The 16,508-nt window shown below is 39.6% G+C and overlaps 1 protein-coding gene across 1 annotated transcript in view; it reads left to right on the top strand.

Moving 5' to 3' along the window:
* The window catches only part of LOC127452724 (calsyntenin-3-like), a 51,256-nt gene that overhangs the window by 4,646 nt on the left and 30,102 nt on the right, over window positions 1–16,508 (top strand). Inside the window, exons 3-8 of the mRNA XM_051718377.1 lie at window positions 439–561; window positions 3,538–3,748; window positions 4,036–4,244; window positions 5,814–5,963; window positions 9,258–9,443; window positions 11,912–12,199. Coding sequence (XP_051574337.1) covers window positions 439–561; window positions 3,538–3,748; window positions 4,036–4,244; window positions 5,814–5,963; window positions 9,258–9,443; window positions 11,912–12,199 — 1,167 coding nt within the window. The remainder of the gene's footprint in view (window positions 1–438; window positions 562–3,537; window positions 3,749–4,035; window positions 4,245–5,813; window positions 5,964–9,257; window positions 9,444–11,911; window positions 12,200–16,508) is intronic.

Genomic DNA, 16,508 nt, shown 5'->3' with positions numbered 1-16,508 from the left:
GTGTGCGATCAGGTCAACACATCTCAACACCTAATTACTCTGCAAGGCAGCGAGGTGTGGCATGCTGTGTGTGTGTGTGTGTGTGTGTGTTTGTTTGTGTGTGTATGTGTGTCCGTCACTCACTTTTGCTTAATGTGGATCCCCATATGGGTATGCTTGTAACTTAACTACTAGTCTTATGCATATGTACAGCTGGCCAAAACCATTGCACCATTGCACCATCTGCTGCCAACATATATTAGCATAAGGTTGTTTTTTTTTTTGCAAATTAATTGTGGACTATATGTGTTTGTTTTTTAATCTCTTCTCTCTCCTCTCCATAATAAGCAGTCTTGGGCAAAAAATAAAATAAAATGCTGTTTTTGTTTTGTTTTTTTATCACAGACTGTACATGTGGATCTCACACCCTTCCCTGCTTTTGTTATTTTTCATTCTCAGCCAATAAACACAAGCCATGGATCGAGACGGAGTACCAGGGGATTGTCATGGAGAACGACAACACTGTCCTCCTCAACCCACCTCTGTTTGCCCTGGATAAAGATGCTCCCCTTCACTACGCTGGTAAAGATGATGATAATTACTGAGTATTTTAAAAATTAAAGAACTATTTAAGTGATCTGCAAAAAAAGCAAAAGCAAAAAGGGATTCAAAATTGTTGCGTTTTTGGTTAGAGTACCTAAAATATACACTTTCAATTATTATATACATTCACATAATTCTAATCCAAAGTCTATGTTGTATTAAAAAGGCTTATGTTCATGTTATTTGCCAACTACTCAAATATGACCTCTTCTGCTTCTACTGTGAAAACTTGTTAAGATGAAAGACATGTGTAACAAATCCCTTAGCTCCTAGGGAATGAGGAAGCGGGAGACGGCTATTCCAACACCGGAAGAACACTTTATTTTTTAACAAAATAGATCACTTAGCAGCGATAACGAAAATAGACGGAATAGTGTCAGCTTTCTAACAAATCAAAGGGGCAAACAAAAGACAGCTACTGTTGCACTGCAACTGGCTAACACACAAACAACTTGTCAGCTGGGCTCTCTCTCGCCATCCACCACTATACCCTCTTCTTAAATGCTCCTGTCACTCCTCAATGAAACACAAGACAGGTGTTAAGCACAGGTGGAAATCATTCACCACTCATCTCTCTCGGCCTCACTCTCCACAGACGTTGCTCGGCCATGGCCAAATCACCACGTACCCCCATTGCCCGACTCAGGCTGGGGAGCCATCCGGCCTGTCACTTACTCCCATTTCTAAAGAGGAAATCCTCCACAGCCATCTGTGCCCCCGGCCTGTGGACCACCTCGAACTTAAAAGGCTGGAGAGCTAGATACCAACGGGTGATCCGCACATCGGCATCCTTCATGCGATGGAGCCACTGGAGCGGGCCGTGGTCTGAACAGAGGGTGAAAGCACGCCCCAACAGATAGTACCGGAGGGTGAGGACTGCCCACTTGATAGCCAAACACTCCTTCTCAATCATGCTGTACCTAGTCTCCCTCAGTGAGAGTTTGCAACTAATGTACAGCATGGGGCGCTCCTCCCCCTCCACCATCTGGACAGTACCGCTCCCACCCCCGTCCGATGCATCCGTCTGCAAAAAAAAAGTGGTTTGCCACAGAGTGCAGCCTTCACTTATAGGAAAGCCTGTTGGCATGGCTCCATCCACTGGAACGGGTTTGGTGCTCCCTTTTTAGTGAGATCAGTCAGCAGGCTGGTGACGTCTGAATAATTAGGCACAAACCTACGATAATAGCCAGCCAGCCCCAGGAACTGTCTCACCCCCTTTTGGGCTTGGGCCTCGGACAAGCCGCAATGGCTGCTGTCTTATCGATTTGGGGATGCACTTGTCTGTTACCCAAGTGGAAGCCCAGATACCGTACTTCCACCCACCCAATTGCACACTTCTTCGGGTTTGCCGTGAGTCCCGCTCATTTCAATGACCTCAGGACAGCCCTCAGATGCTGCAGGTGCCGCTGCCAGTCATTACTGTAAATAATGATATCATCCAGATAGGAAGTGGTGTAAGCAGCATGCAGTCTGAGGATTCATTCCATGAGGCGCTGAAACGTAGCCGGGGCCCCAAACAAGCCAAATGGAAGCATCACGAATTGGTGTAATCCGAACAGAGTGGAAAAGGCAGTTTTTCTTGGGACTTGGGAGTCAAAGGGATCTGCCAATATCCCTTCATTAAATCCAGTGTTGAATAAAAGCAAGCCGCACCCAACCAATCGAGCAGTTCCTCAATGCAAGGCATGGGGTACGCATCAAATTTAGACACCACATTGACATTTCTATAATAAACACAGAACTGGACCGAGTCGTCACTCTTTGGAACCTGCACCACCAGGCTGGCCCAGTCACTGTGGGATTCTTCTATTACCCCCATATCTAGCATGGCCTTTAGTTATTCCTGAACCACTTTTTTTTTGTGTTTGGGAAATCGGTAGGGACGTCTGCATACCACTACCCCGGGGTCATTTCGATGTATGTGGTGCTCTATGAGATTCGTACGACCGGGAAGAGGCGAGAACACGTCAGAGAATTCTCTTTGCAACCTGGCAACCTCCGCGAATTGTGATGGTGAGAGGTGGTCTCAGCAAGTGACCGGGGTAACTCGACCAGTGGCTTTAAAGTTCACCTCCAGTCCGAGCTCCTCCCATTCTGGAACCACCATCATCAAAGTCACGGGGACCGCCTCTCTCCACGGTTTTAGGAGATTGAGGTGATAAATCTGACGTGCACCGCCTCTATCCATTCGCTTAACCTTATAATCGACTTCCCCAGCTTGCCACTTGGCGAGTAATTTAGAGCTCGATGTGGGGAGCAATTCAAGGACTTTATCTCCCAGTGTAAATTCCCATAGCCGAGTACCCCTATTATACAGCTGGTTTTGACGTTCTTGAGCCTGGAGCAAATTCTCCTGTGTTAATTATCCCAGTGGGTGGAGTTTTGCTTTCAGGTCAAGAATGTATTGAATTTCGTTTTTGCTGTTTGAAGGTCCCTCCTCCCAGTTTTCCTGTAGGACTTCAAACACACCATGCGGTCGACGCTCGTACAATAATTCAAATGGGGAGGACCCCGTGGAAGCTTGTGGGACCTCTCGAACTGCAAATAATAGGGGCTCAAGCCACTTGTCCCAATTCCGAGCATCTTCATGCACGAACTTACAAATCATATTCTTCAGTGTCTGATTAAACAGTTCGACCAAGCCGTCCATTTGGGGGTGGTAAATGCTGGAGCTTCAAGTAGCTAGTTTAGTAATACAGTAAGTAATTTCATGTTATGTTTACACAAATTACACAGGTATTAAAGCTGAGCTAACATTTACAGTGCCGTCTCATGTGTGACAGCACTTTCTGAACACAGACAAGTGTTAAATTTCAGGAGAGCACTCAACAGCACTTTTCACATAATTTCACACATATATCTGGTCATTTATTTTAAATTAGGATTTTATACAAAATAAGTTTTTTCACTGCAGGCTGTCCTTTTGTAACACTATCTTCTTTCTCTCTGTTTAAGGGGAAATATGTGGGTTTAGGGTTCATAATGGACCAGGTGTTTCTGGTTCTGCACAGTTTGAGGCAGTGGTGTTGGACCGCTCCACTGGAGAAGGTCTAGTTCGGTCTAAGGAGCCTCTGGACTGTGAAAGTCAGAAGGAGCACAGCTTCACTATCCAGGCTTATGACTGTGGTGAGGGTCCTGATGGTGCCAACAGCAAGAAATCCCACAAGTAAGAGAAACTATAGTTTCTTTCTCAACTTTCTCACCATCTACATATGACATACCTGCTCAGTACTCCCCACTTCGAAAAAATGTAAAGCATTTCAATGCCCAATGTTTCATGCTGTGCAAACTTGACTTTCAAAACTTGAATAATTAAACTTTTAGGTGTAATTGTTTACAAAAAAAGGTTATCAGGGTTTCAAGGTTTTGCAAATTTATGCAGCACCTTTTGTGGTTTTCCGTATGTTTATATTTTCCTTTCTAAATTGTACTCTTCACACCCTTTTTTCACAGAGCCACAGTGCACGTTCGTGTAAATGATGTGAATGAGTTCTCTCCGGTCTTCGTGGAGCATCGATATGAGGCGTCGGTGCCCGAGGGTCGTCTGTTTGATCGTATTGTGAGGGTGGAAGCAGTGGATGCAGACTGCTCCCCTCAGTACAGCCAGATCTGCTTCTATGACATCATAACGCCCAATGTCCCTTTCACTATTGACAATGATGGTGAGACCTTTAACTCCTTATAGGAAAATAAGCTAAGTTTAATGATTGAAGTGTGTATTAAAATAATTTCTTAAAGGAATTTTACGGGTTCAGTACAAGTTAAGCTCAATCGACAGCATTTGTGGCATAATGTTGATTGGCACAAAAATAAGTTTTGACTCGTCCCTCCTTTTCTTTAAAAAAGCAAAAATCTTGGTTCCAGTGAGGCATTTACAATGTAAGTGAATGTGGCCAATTTTTGAACGTTATATTACTCACTGTTTCAAAAGTATAACCACAAGACATAAAGGATATGAGTGTAAAAATTATTTGTGTGTGATAAAATTTATGATTTAAACAACATTACAGCTCAAATAATGCATGTGTTTTAACAGAAGAATTAATGTAAGTGCTTTTATAAAATTATAAGCTTCAAATTTCTGTGTTTAAACCCTCCAAATATTGGCCACATTCACTTTCATTGTAAGTGCCTCACTGTAACCTTGCAGTGAATTTGCAGCAGGTCTATCTGTGTGTCCGACCAATGGAAGAGGAGGGAGAGTTCAGGAAACCTGTTTGAAAACATTAATTATTTTTGCAATTGTGTTTGGTGACGCTATTGCCGCAGAAATTACACACTTCCATCATAACTTGCAATATACACTATGTGGCAATATTTTATGTTGTTGTACAGAAATAATTTAATCTTTTCTAAACAATTAAGGGAGGATAAGGACAATAAATTCTAACATTGATAAAACCCAGAACTAGGGTTCACCATAGTTTTTCTGCATAATGTTGCATCCAGTCTCACCAAGCACAGGCCTTTGCTGTTTAAATCATTGTTTATCAAAAAAAAAAAAAACCCAGAGGTGACATATCAATATTCAGCAGGTTTTTTGGGCAACTTTCTGAACAGCCCAGTCACTGCAGTGAGATTGAAGAATACTCACCCCTCCTGAGCCATTCAGTGGAGATTAGAGCACCCATTGACAGACAAGGGAAGAGGCGATCAATAGCCGACATTTTGTAACATGATTAATGCTGACCAAAAAAGGAGCTGTCTAGTAGAAACAGGAAACAAGGGAGAAAGATACAATGAGGATGGCATACAGGGAGTGAGTGATAAAGGTCCTCTTTTTCGCCATGACTTTGCAGATTTTTCTCATATAGTATGAGTGGTTTGGTTTGGTAATTTGGGTCAGGCCGAACCAGACACTGCTCTGTGAATATCCTTTTATTTATTGTGCCACTCTTCAATGTCTTTCTATTGCTCATTCCACTGTTGGCTTTCATCCTCTCCCTCTGCCTTGTTTCACTGCTTTGTTTGTTGTCTTTCTCTTATTTTTCATTGTGAGGTGTTTTTGATGGTTTTACTTTTTCAGACCAACACTGACAGTGTTCCTGGCAGTATTCAGCCAGTTCTATTACATATGAACATATAAATATGGTTTACCAGTTCCTTTTATATCTTAGAAAGTTATCTTTGAAATTTCTGGATGAATTAATCTCTCTCTCTCTCTCTCTCTCTCTCTCTCTCTCTCTCTCTCTCTCTCTCTCTCTCTCTCTCTCTCTCTCTCACAAACTCAGGGAACATAAAGAATACTGAGCCACTGGACTCCAAACGTCAGCGTGTCCACAGTTTCTGGGTGACAGCCTTTGACTGTGGGAAGAATCGAGCTCAGGCTGATGCTCAGGTCATAGTCACAGTTAAACCTTCCTGCAAGCCAGGCTGGATTGGTAATTACTTAGGCTCATTTATTTAGATAACATATACAGGTGCATCTCAATAAATTAGAATGTCATGGAAAAGTTCATTTATTTCAGTAATTCAACTCAAATTGTGAAACTCGTATATTAAATAAATTCAATGCACACAGACTGAAGTAGTTTAAGTCTTTGGTTCTTTTAATTGTGATGATTTTGGCTCACATTTAACAAAAACCCACCAATTCACTATCTCAAAAAATTAGAATATGGTGACATCCCAATCAGCTAATCAACTCAAAACACCTGCAAAGGTTTCCTGAGCCTTCAAAATGGTTTCTCAGTTTGGTTCACTAGGCTACACAATCATGGGGAAGACTGCTGATCTGACAGTTGTCCAGAAGACAATCATTGACACCCTTCACAAGGAGGGTAAGCCACAAACATTCATTGCCAAAGAAGCTGGCTGTTCACAGAGTGCTGTATCCAAGCATGTTAACAGAAAGTTGAGTGGAAGGAAAAAGTGTGGAAGAAAAAGATGCACAACCAACGGAGAGAACCGCAGCCTTACGATTGTCAAGCAAAATCGATTCAAGAATTTGGGTGAACTTCACAAGGAATGGACTGAGGCTGGGGTCAAGGCATCAAGAGCCACCATACACAGACGTGTCAAGGAATTTGGCTACAGTTGTCGTATTCCTCTTGTTAAGCCACTCCTGAACCACAGACAACGTCAGAGGCGTCTTACCTGGGCTAAGGAGAAGAAGAACTGGACTGTTGCCCAGTGTTCCAAAGTCCTCTTTTCAGATGAGAGCAAGTTTTGTATTTCATTTGGAAACCAAGGTCCTAGAGTCTGGAGGAAGGGTGGAGAAGCTCATAGCCCAAGTTGCTTGAAGTCCAGTGTTAAGTTTCCACAGTCTGTGATGATTTGGGGTGCAATGTCATCAGCTGGTGTTGGTCCATTGTGTTTTTTGAAAACCAAAGTCACTGCACCCATTTACCAAGAAATTTTGGAGCACTTCATGCTTCCTTCTGCTGACCAGCTTTTTAAAGATGCTGATTTCGTTTTCCAGCAGGATTTGGCACCTGCCCACACTGCCAAAAGCACCAAAAGTTGGTTAAATGACCATGGTGTTGGTGTGCTTGACTGGCCAGCAAACTCACCAGACCTGAACCCCATAGAGAATCTATGGGGTATTGTCAAGAGGAAAATGAGAAACAAGAGACCAAAAAATGCAGATGAGCTGAAGGCCACTGTCAAAGAAACCTGGGCTTCCATACCACCTCAGCAGTGCCACAAACTGATCACCTCCATGCCACGCCGAATTGAGGCAGTAATTAAAGCAAAAGGAGCCCCTACCAAGTATTGAGTACATATACAGTAAATGAACATACTTTCCAGAAGGCCAACAATTCACTAAAAATGTTTTTTTCATTGGTCTTATGATGTATTCTAATTTTTGAGATAGTGAATTGGTGGGTTTTTGTTAAATGTGAGCCAAAATCATCACAATTAAAAGAACCAACGACTTAAACTACTTCAGTCTGTGTGCATTGAATTTATTTAAAACACGAGTTTCACAATTTGAGTTGAATTACTGAAATAAATGAACTTTTCCACGACATTCTAATTTATTGAGATGCACCTGTATCATTATTATTTGCATGTTATAAAAAATATATTTGTTATACTTTACTGTGTCCATTCAATACATTTCTCATTACATTGTACATTTCATTTACATTGTTTTTAATAGAAACAACTATTTATTACTTTTAATTTTTTTTTTTTTTTCATTAATTTCCCCCCACAACCCATACATTATTTAGCAAATAATATAATAAAAAATAAATAATTAAGTACATGCATATATACTTGAGTTAACCCATGGTATATACATATATACACATACATATATCTCACAATTTGATTCCAAATAAGTAATGCATAAGTGCATACAAACGCTCTCTCAAAAAAAAAAAAAGACTTAAAGGGATAGTTCACCCCAAAATGGAAATTCAGTTATTGTTTACTCACCCCTGTGTTGTTATAGCCCCGTATGACTTTCTTTCTTTTTCTTAACACAAAGGGAAAAATTGTGAAAAAAATTTGTGCTCAGTGATGTCATACAATGGCAGTTAATGTTGGCCACCTCTTTAAGCTTCAAAAGGATGCAAAAGTAGTGCAGTAATGCAGTTTGATTGAAAACTCTGTTTCAAACAAATGAGGCTGGGCATAGAAATGCATTTATTCTCCGACTACAAACTCATCAGACATATTTAGTAAGTTCGGTTCTCTGGTATGTGTGCAGATGTGTTGTGTTCTGTTGTTTCTATCGCTGTGGTGGACCTGTTTTTTTTTCCTCCCCTTTTCTCCCCAATTTGGAATGCCCAATTCCCAATGCGCTCTAAGTCCTCGTGGTGGTGTAGTGACTCGCCTCAATCTGGGTGGCGGAGGACGAATCTCAGTTGCCTCCGCATCTGAGACCGTCAATCCGCGCATCTTATCACGTGGCTTGTTGCACGCGTTACCGCAGAGACCTAGCGCGAGTGGAGGCTTCACGCTTTTCTCCGCGGCATCCACACACAACTCACCACGCACCCCACCGAGAGCGAGAACCACACATTATAGCGACCACGAGGAGGTTACCCCATGTGACTCTACCCTCCCTAGCAACCGGGCCAATTTGGTTGCTTAGGAGACCTGGCTGGAGTCACTCAGCTCGCCCTGGATTCGAACTTGCGACTCCAGGGGTGGTAGTCAGCATCAATACTCACTGAGTTACCCAGACCCCCCTAAGTGGACCTGTTTTTAGATTAACAAAATGAGCTGTCGCTTGAAAGCCCCAGTTCGCCAGCGGGCTGCGTGAATTGTTTCTCTCGTGCAGTCTCATGAATGCACAGAGGAGATCAACAGTCGGTCAACAGTTTCACTAAATAATACATTCGATTTCAGTTTGTTTCTTACCAAATTTCATTGTATGCTTTCTTAACAATCATGAGTCTCATGGAATAAGTTATTAGACTTCTGAATTATAATTTAATATTATAACCTTTTGAAGCTTGAAGAGGTGGTCACCATAAACTGCCATTGTATGACATCACTGAGCCCAATATTTTTTCACAATTTCTCCCTTTATGTTAAGAAAAAGAAAGAAAGTCATAATATGGGGTTACAACAACATATGGGTGAGTAAACAATGACTGAATTTTCTTTTTTGGGTGAACTAACCCTTTGAGGTAAAGCAATTCCACTGAATTTGGAGTCGGTAATTTCCAATTTATAAATAGAAAGTAATTAATTATACATGTGTGTTTGAATTACAGGATGGTCAAAGCGTATTGAATATACTCCTGGTTCCGGCAGTATCCCTCTCTTCCCGAACCTCCACTTGGAAGCGTGTGAGGAAACCGTTTGGAACATTCAGGCTACTGTTGAGCTTCAGACAGGTCATATTGGGAAGGGCTGCGACAGGGATAGCTACTCTGATCGATCTGTACGCAGGCTCTGTGGTACGTTTGTGAGCCACTCCAATTGCTGATCTGTGAAAATGTTTCACGTTTTCTAAAAATGAAAGTTCACCCAAACATTTTAATTACCTCATGGCATTCAAAATGTGTTTTACTTTCTTTCTTCTGCAGAATACAAATGAAGATTTTTGAAGATATCTCTGCTCACTAGATCCATACCATTCAAATAAATGGTGACCAAAAATATTTAGCTCCAAAAAGCACATAAAGGCAGCATAAAACTAATCCATACAAATAAAACTAATCCATACGACTGCTGTTGTTCAATCCATGTCTTCTGAAGCGATCAAATCAGTTTTGGGTGAGAAACAGACCAAAATATAACTCTATAACTTTTTCACTATAAATCTTGATTTCAAGCTCGATTACACTACCTAGCGCCATCTATCACTTTGCACATGCATCAAGCACTTGGAAATGTAATCGAGCTTGAAATCATGATGGTGCCTAAAAAGTGACTAAAAAGATTGTACAGTGGAAAAGGAGTTACATTTTGGTCTGTTCTCGCCCAAAACTGATTGGATCACTTCAGAAGACATGTATTTAACCACTGGAGTCATATGGAGAACTGTTATGCTGCCTTTATGTGATTTTTGGAGCTTCAAAGTTTTTTCACCATTCACTTGCATTGTGTGGACCTACGGGGCTGAAATATTCTTCAAAAAAATCTTTGTTTGTGTTCTGCTGAAGATAGAAAGTCATACACATCTGGGATGGCATGAGGGTAATTAAATGATGTGAGAATTTTCATATTTGGGTGAATTTCCTTGAAGTTATTTTAGGTCTAACTGTGATGATGGGAGCAGATCCACGTTCATGAGGATTAGGAGAAAATGCAGTCTACTGAGAACTGTTGCAGTCTCAATTGACCAACTGTTCATTTCATTTAGAGCAGATAGGAAAATGTCTGATTGGCACATAGTTTTGTCCCAAATCACTCCGTTCTCCACAGATAAGCCACAGAATGCAAATCCTCTCAAATGAGCATGCACTTACTGTATGGCCATAATTCTCAGAGTTCATTTAGAGTTTTTTTGAACACCAACATTGTTTTCGGTAAAACTTTCAGTGAAGCCCATAATTATAATGCATTGTAAAGGCTTTATAAATGTATTTTTCAGCATTCATAATGTCTCATAATACACCTTGTAATAAGGTATAACTTCTCATAAATAATTATAACTACAGATATAATACATTATAAGACTTCATTATAAAAGTATTATTATATACAATGGAAGTTACTGTATTTATAACATAAGTTTCCAAATAAGATTCACAAACATTAAAGTTTATTGAATAGCGTCCAGTATGGACTCAGTTTGTTTTTTTGTTTTGTTTTTTTATTTTTGGGTGATTTACACCCAAGACGATTGGCTACATGTGATCAACATACATATTTTGTTAGAGAGAGAGTTTCTGATATATTTTAACCTTGTAGCTTTACAAGAGTTTTTCGTAATTTCTCAAAATTTACATTGAATAGATGTTATTTTGTGCATGTGTAATGTATATAATTTCCAGCATGAGTTGTAATGTCTTATAACCACTTAAAATATCTTATGGATGTTTATAAGACATTGATTTTGTTACTTTAATTAAAGCATACATATTGTATATATTACAAATATATATACACACACTACCGGTCAAAAGTTTTGAAACACTTACTCATTCTTTATTATAATTATTTTTTTCACATTTTAGAATAATAGTAAAGTCATCAAAACTATGGAGTAACATAAATGGAACTATGGGAATTATGTTGTGACTAAACAAAATCCAAAATATATCAAAACTGTGTTATATTTTAGCATCTTCAAAGTAGTCACCCTTTGCCTAGAATTTTCAGACATGTACTCTTGACATTTTCTCAACCAACTTCTTGAGGTATCACCCTGGGATGCTTTTTAAACAGTATTGAAGGAGTTCCCATCTATGTTGGGCACTTATTGGCTGCTTTTCTTTATTACTTGGTCCAAGTCCAAAAACTTTTTTTAAAAATAAATTTTAGTTTTTTAATGAAATAAATTAATATGGTGGCACAATTATATTTTTGTCTACAAAACTAATTTCAAACATTTAAGCATATGCCTTCAGATCAAAAGATTTTTAAGATCATGAGAAACATTTCAGTCATGTTTCAAAACTTTTGACCGGTAGTGTATATATGTGTGTGTGTATATATATATATATATAATACATTCTAACTTCTGCATATAAAATTGGATGTTGCTGGTGACATAATGCATTATGCTCTAAGGTATATGAATAGGTAATTATTATAATGTATTATAATTGTGGTAACAATTATTTATGAGAAGTTATAACATATTATAAGGTGTATTATGAGACATTATTAATGCATTAAAATGATTTTACAATGCATTATAAATATGGGCATCATTGAAAGTGTTACCCTGTTTTCGTATGAATTGGTCTTTTTTAAGGTGCCGTGAGAGGTGAAGTTGACCTTCTCCCACCACCATCTCCTGCAAACAATTGGACCGCTGCGCTGCCAACTCTGCCATCCTCTGATTCATCCCTGGTCTTCTCCTTCAATGGCTCCACCCATGTTGCTGTAGTACCTGATTCCATTGCTGCAACAGTATCTGGCGACCACTTCACCCTGCAGCTGTGGATGCGAAGGGGAGGGGCTAACATGCAGCCACCAGCCAATCAGGCGAGAGGAACCCATAAAGAGGAGGAGACTATTGTCTGCAGTACTGTAAAGAATGGTCAGTCAGAAGTTTAAAACTGATATCAGGATGTGATAGCACAATATATCTTCTAATTTATCGTGATAAATGTGAATAGTTTTAGATAGGTTGATTTTGAGTATTCTACATAATGTTTTATCCATTGAACAATTGCTGTGCTAAACATAGCTATGTGACCAAGTTGCACTCAGTAGTTCTTCACACCAGAATGTATTTAGCATTCTAACATTTACTGTCACTGGCTTGCATATCACTAAAAGAGTTTCATTTTAGTTATTTTGACATGTCAAATTTTGTTGGATTTACTTTAGTGATGGGAAGATCGGATCATTTTACTGAATTTAATCTTTGAGTCTAGTTCAGCAAAATGAACAAATCTTTTTTTGTAATTAACATTTTTTATTGATTCAAAAAGAAAGCACAACAGAGAAAAACACAACATATATACACCGAATCAACATTTAACTTTTAACACTCATTAATATCCCTCCCCAAACACCAACCCCACCCTACCCCAAAGAACACCCCTGTGGTCACATAAAATAATACACACACACAAACAATAAAATAAAAATAAATAAAAACTAAAATATATAATAAATATACATAATTAAACTAAACATCTCCCTCCTCATCCCTTCCCCTAGAGTCCTCCAAAACTGCCATATACCTACCCCACTTCCTGAAAAATAAGTCCTCCCGCCCCAGCCTTCCATCTATCATCCTCTCATAAGCCGCCACCCTCCCCATCTCCGCACACCACTCTGGAAATGGTGGCGCTCCGTCTGACTTCCACCCCCTTAAAATAATTTGTCTACCGATCATCACGCTAGTCAGAACCTACTTTTTTATATATTTGTCACCCGAATTTATAACTTCCCCATCGCCCAAAATGCAAAGTCTGGGGCAAAGTAAAATTTGAGTGTCCAGAATGTCACGCAAATAATTCTGAATCTTTAACCAAAAATCTTGGATCTTAATGCATCCCCAAAAAACATGGGCTATGTCTCCAACTTCTGATTGGCATCGCCAGCATGTAGGTGTGTCTTTAAGACGAAGCCTGTATAATCTAGAGGGGGTCCAATTAAATCTTTGTAAAATCTTAAATTGCATAAGGCGAACCCTTGCATCTCTAGATGCAGACTTAACATTTTTCTGCAGAATCTTAGTCCACACTCCATCCTCCAATACCAAATTCAAATCTTTCTCCCATAATTTCTTAATAGAAGTTAAAACTCCATCCCCCATACTCTGAATTAACAGGGAGTAGTACACTGATGCCTCATGACATGACCAAAGCATCTGCCTCCTCAGGGGGGTGTGTGCTACTCCCAAAAATAGTACAAAGCAAGTGGCGCAATTGTAAATACCTATAAAACTGAGGTCTGGGGATCCCAAAATGTTGGACCAAGTTTTTAAACGATCTCAACACACCACTTTCATATAGGTCACCGAGTGTAGCAACCCCCCTCACAATCCACTCTGGCCAGCAGAAAGGGGACTTGCCAATACACAATCTTGGGTTCTGCCATATGCTCGAGGCAACATTTAAATAAGTGTCCAATTTAAACAATCTGGACACTTTAGTCCATACCGAGTGTAAATGCGAAATAACGGGGTGTAACTTAACTTTTCCAATTAGTTTGATAGAGATGCTTTGTAACGGCGAAATAGGGGCAAGAACTGCCTGTTCAATAACAAACCAGGGAGGGTTTCTCTCAGGTGGAAGTGACCAATGAGCCAAATGTCTGAGACTGAACGCATAGTAATAAAACAAAATCTTGGGTAGTCCTAGCCCACCTTTGTCAATTGGCCTATGTAACTTATTAAAATGCAATCTGTGACATTTACCATTCCAAATGAAGGACTTCGCTATGCTATCGAATTGCTTTAAATAAGAGAGGGGGACATCTACAGGTAGGGATTGTAGCAGGTAGTTAAATTTTGGAATACAATTCATTTTAATAACATTAACCTCCCCAATCTAAACTAAATCAGACAAATTTGCTGGGAATAAAATCCCCAAATACTTAATGCCCTGTTTGGGCCACTGGAAGGCGCCCGGCTGGAAAACCGTTACTGGACAGTACGCTGTCAGAGCCAAAGCTTAGGATTTAGACCAATTAACTTTGTATCCTGAGAATTTAGAAAAGGAATTAATAATTCTGTGGAGGCAAGGCATAGATCTAGTAGGTTCAGAGACAAATAATAAAATATCACCTGCGTAAAGCAGAAGTTTATGCGCCACACCTCCCGCCACCACCCCCGGAAAATCATCCTCCTTTCTTATCATGGCTGCTAATGGTTCCAGGGCAAGACAGAACAATAATGGGGAAAGAGGGCAGCCCTGCCGAGTTCCCCTATCCAAAGCAAAATAATCTGAAATTAATCCATTTGTTTGTACCGCTGCTACAGGGTGTCTATAAAGCAACTTAATCCATCCAATAAAAGTATTTCCAAACCCATACATTTCTAAAACCTTAAAAAGATAATCCCATTCTACCATATCAAACGCCTTTTCGGCGTCAAGTGAGATGGCAGCGACCGGAGACTGATCATTCGCCACTGACCACATGATATTGATGAGACGCCTGATGTTATCAGAAGAGCTACAGCCCCGAATAAACCCCACCTGATCTATATGTATAAGAGATGTCATAACTTTACTTAATCGATTAGCCAGAATTTTTGACAATATTTTTACATCTAGTTGGATCAGGGAGATTGGACGGTAACTTTTACACTCACTTGGATCTTTGTCTTTTTTAAGAATCAGACTGATCCGGGATTGTGTCATGGTTGGCGAAAGCTTTTCATTCTTTAATGATTCAGTATAAACTTCTAGCAAAAGTGGAGCCAGTTCTGTGGCATAAGATCTGAAAGTTTAGGAAGATCTAATGGTTCCACAAAGTTTCTAATATCTTCATCAGTAGACAAAGACATGGAACTATAAAGATCAATATAGAACTCTTTAAAGGCATTATTAATATCAATGGCTGAAGTAAAAATTTCACAACCAGCAGATTTCACTGAGGGAATGATAGAAAGAGACTCTCTCTGCTTTATATATCTAGCCAAAAGCTTCCCTGCTTTGTCACCCGACTCAAAGTATAACTGTCTTGCCCTGAATAACCAAAACTCCACTTTCCGTGACAAAATAGTATTATATCTGTATTTCAATTGGGTCAATTCTCTGAGGCCATCAGCTGACATACGGTGCTTCAGCTCTGCCTCAGCACTTTTAATATTCTCTTCCAACTCCACGAGTTCACGTGCTTTGGATTTTTTGATGAATGAGGCATACTCTATGATCCAACCCCTAAGAACCGCCTTAAGTGCCTCCCAAGCCACACCCACAGAGGATACCGAGGACCAGTTGGTCTCCATATAAACATTGATTTCAATCTTTAACATTTGTTGGAAATCAGGATTTTGCAAAAGGGACACATTAAGGCGCCAACTATATGATTTCTTTTTCTCTATATGTGGCATCACCTCTAAACTCTCCAGGGCGTGATCTGAGAATAAAATGTTTCCAATTGAGCAATCCACAACAGATGAAATGAGGGATTTGGATATAAAAAAAAAAAAAAAAATCTATTCTAGAATAAATCTTATGGACTGATGAAAAAAATGTATAGTCTCTACCAGATGGGTTCAAAATATCCGTAAGACCAAGATTTTTACACATCCTGTGAAGCGTCAATGTTGCTCTAGGGGGTTTACACACTTTTGCTTCACTATGATCAAGGACTGAGTCCATCAAAAGATTAAAGTCTCCTCCCAGTATTATATCATGAGGGGTGCCAGAGGCTTGCAACATCCCTTCATGATCTATAAAAAAAGCCTTGATCATCAGCGTTAGGTGCGTAAATATTAGCCAAAATCAACCTTGAATTTCAACTAACACAATAATGACTCTTCCTAATTTATCTTTAGTCTGTTTGAGACATTTGAATTGTAAATGTTTATTTACTAATATAATGACTCCCTTGCTCTTACTTGAGCCAGCACTAAAAAAAACATGTCCACCCCTTATCTTCTCAAATTTTTCAGGAGAGATGTGTTTCTTGAAGAAACACTATATCATATTTCTTACGTTTAAGAAAAGAAATAACCTTCCTTCTTTTTATGGGGTGCCCCAACCCATTTACTTTCCATGTGGAGAGAGATAGTACACTCATATTAACATTTGACATATTGATATAATAAAAAACAAAAATTGTGTGTGAAGAACAAAATTATACAGACCACTTTCCCCATTAATGAAACAATCAACCCCCAAACAAAACAAACAGAAAAAAGACAAACGTGCACATTAACCCCG

This window comes from Myxocyprinus asiaticus, chromosome 15, assembly GCF_019703515.2.
Source record: "Myxocyprinus asiaticus isolate MX2 ecotype Aquarium Trade chromosome 15, UBuf_Myxa_2, whole genome shotgun sequence".
NCBI classification, from domain to species: domain Eukaryota; kingdom Metazoa; phylum Chordata; class Actinopteri; order Cypriniformes; family Catostomidae; genus Myxocyprinus; species Myxocyprinus asiaticus.
This window is presented reverse-complemented; position numbering and strand designations above follow the sequence as displayed.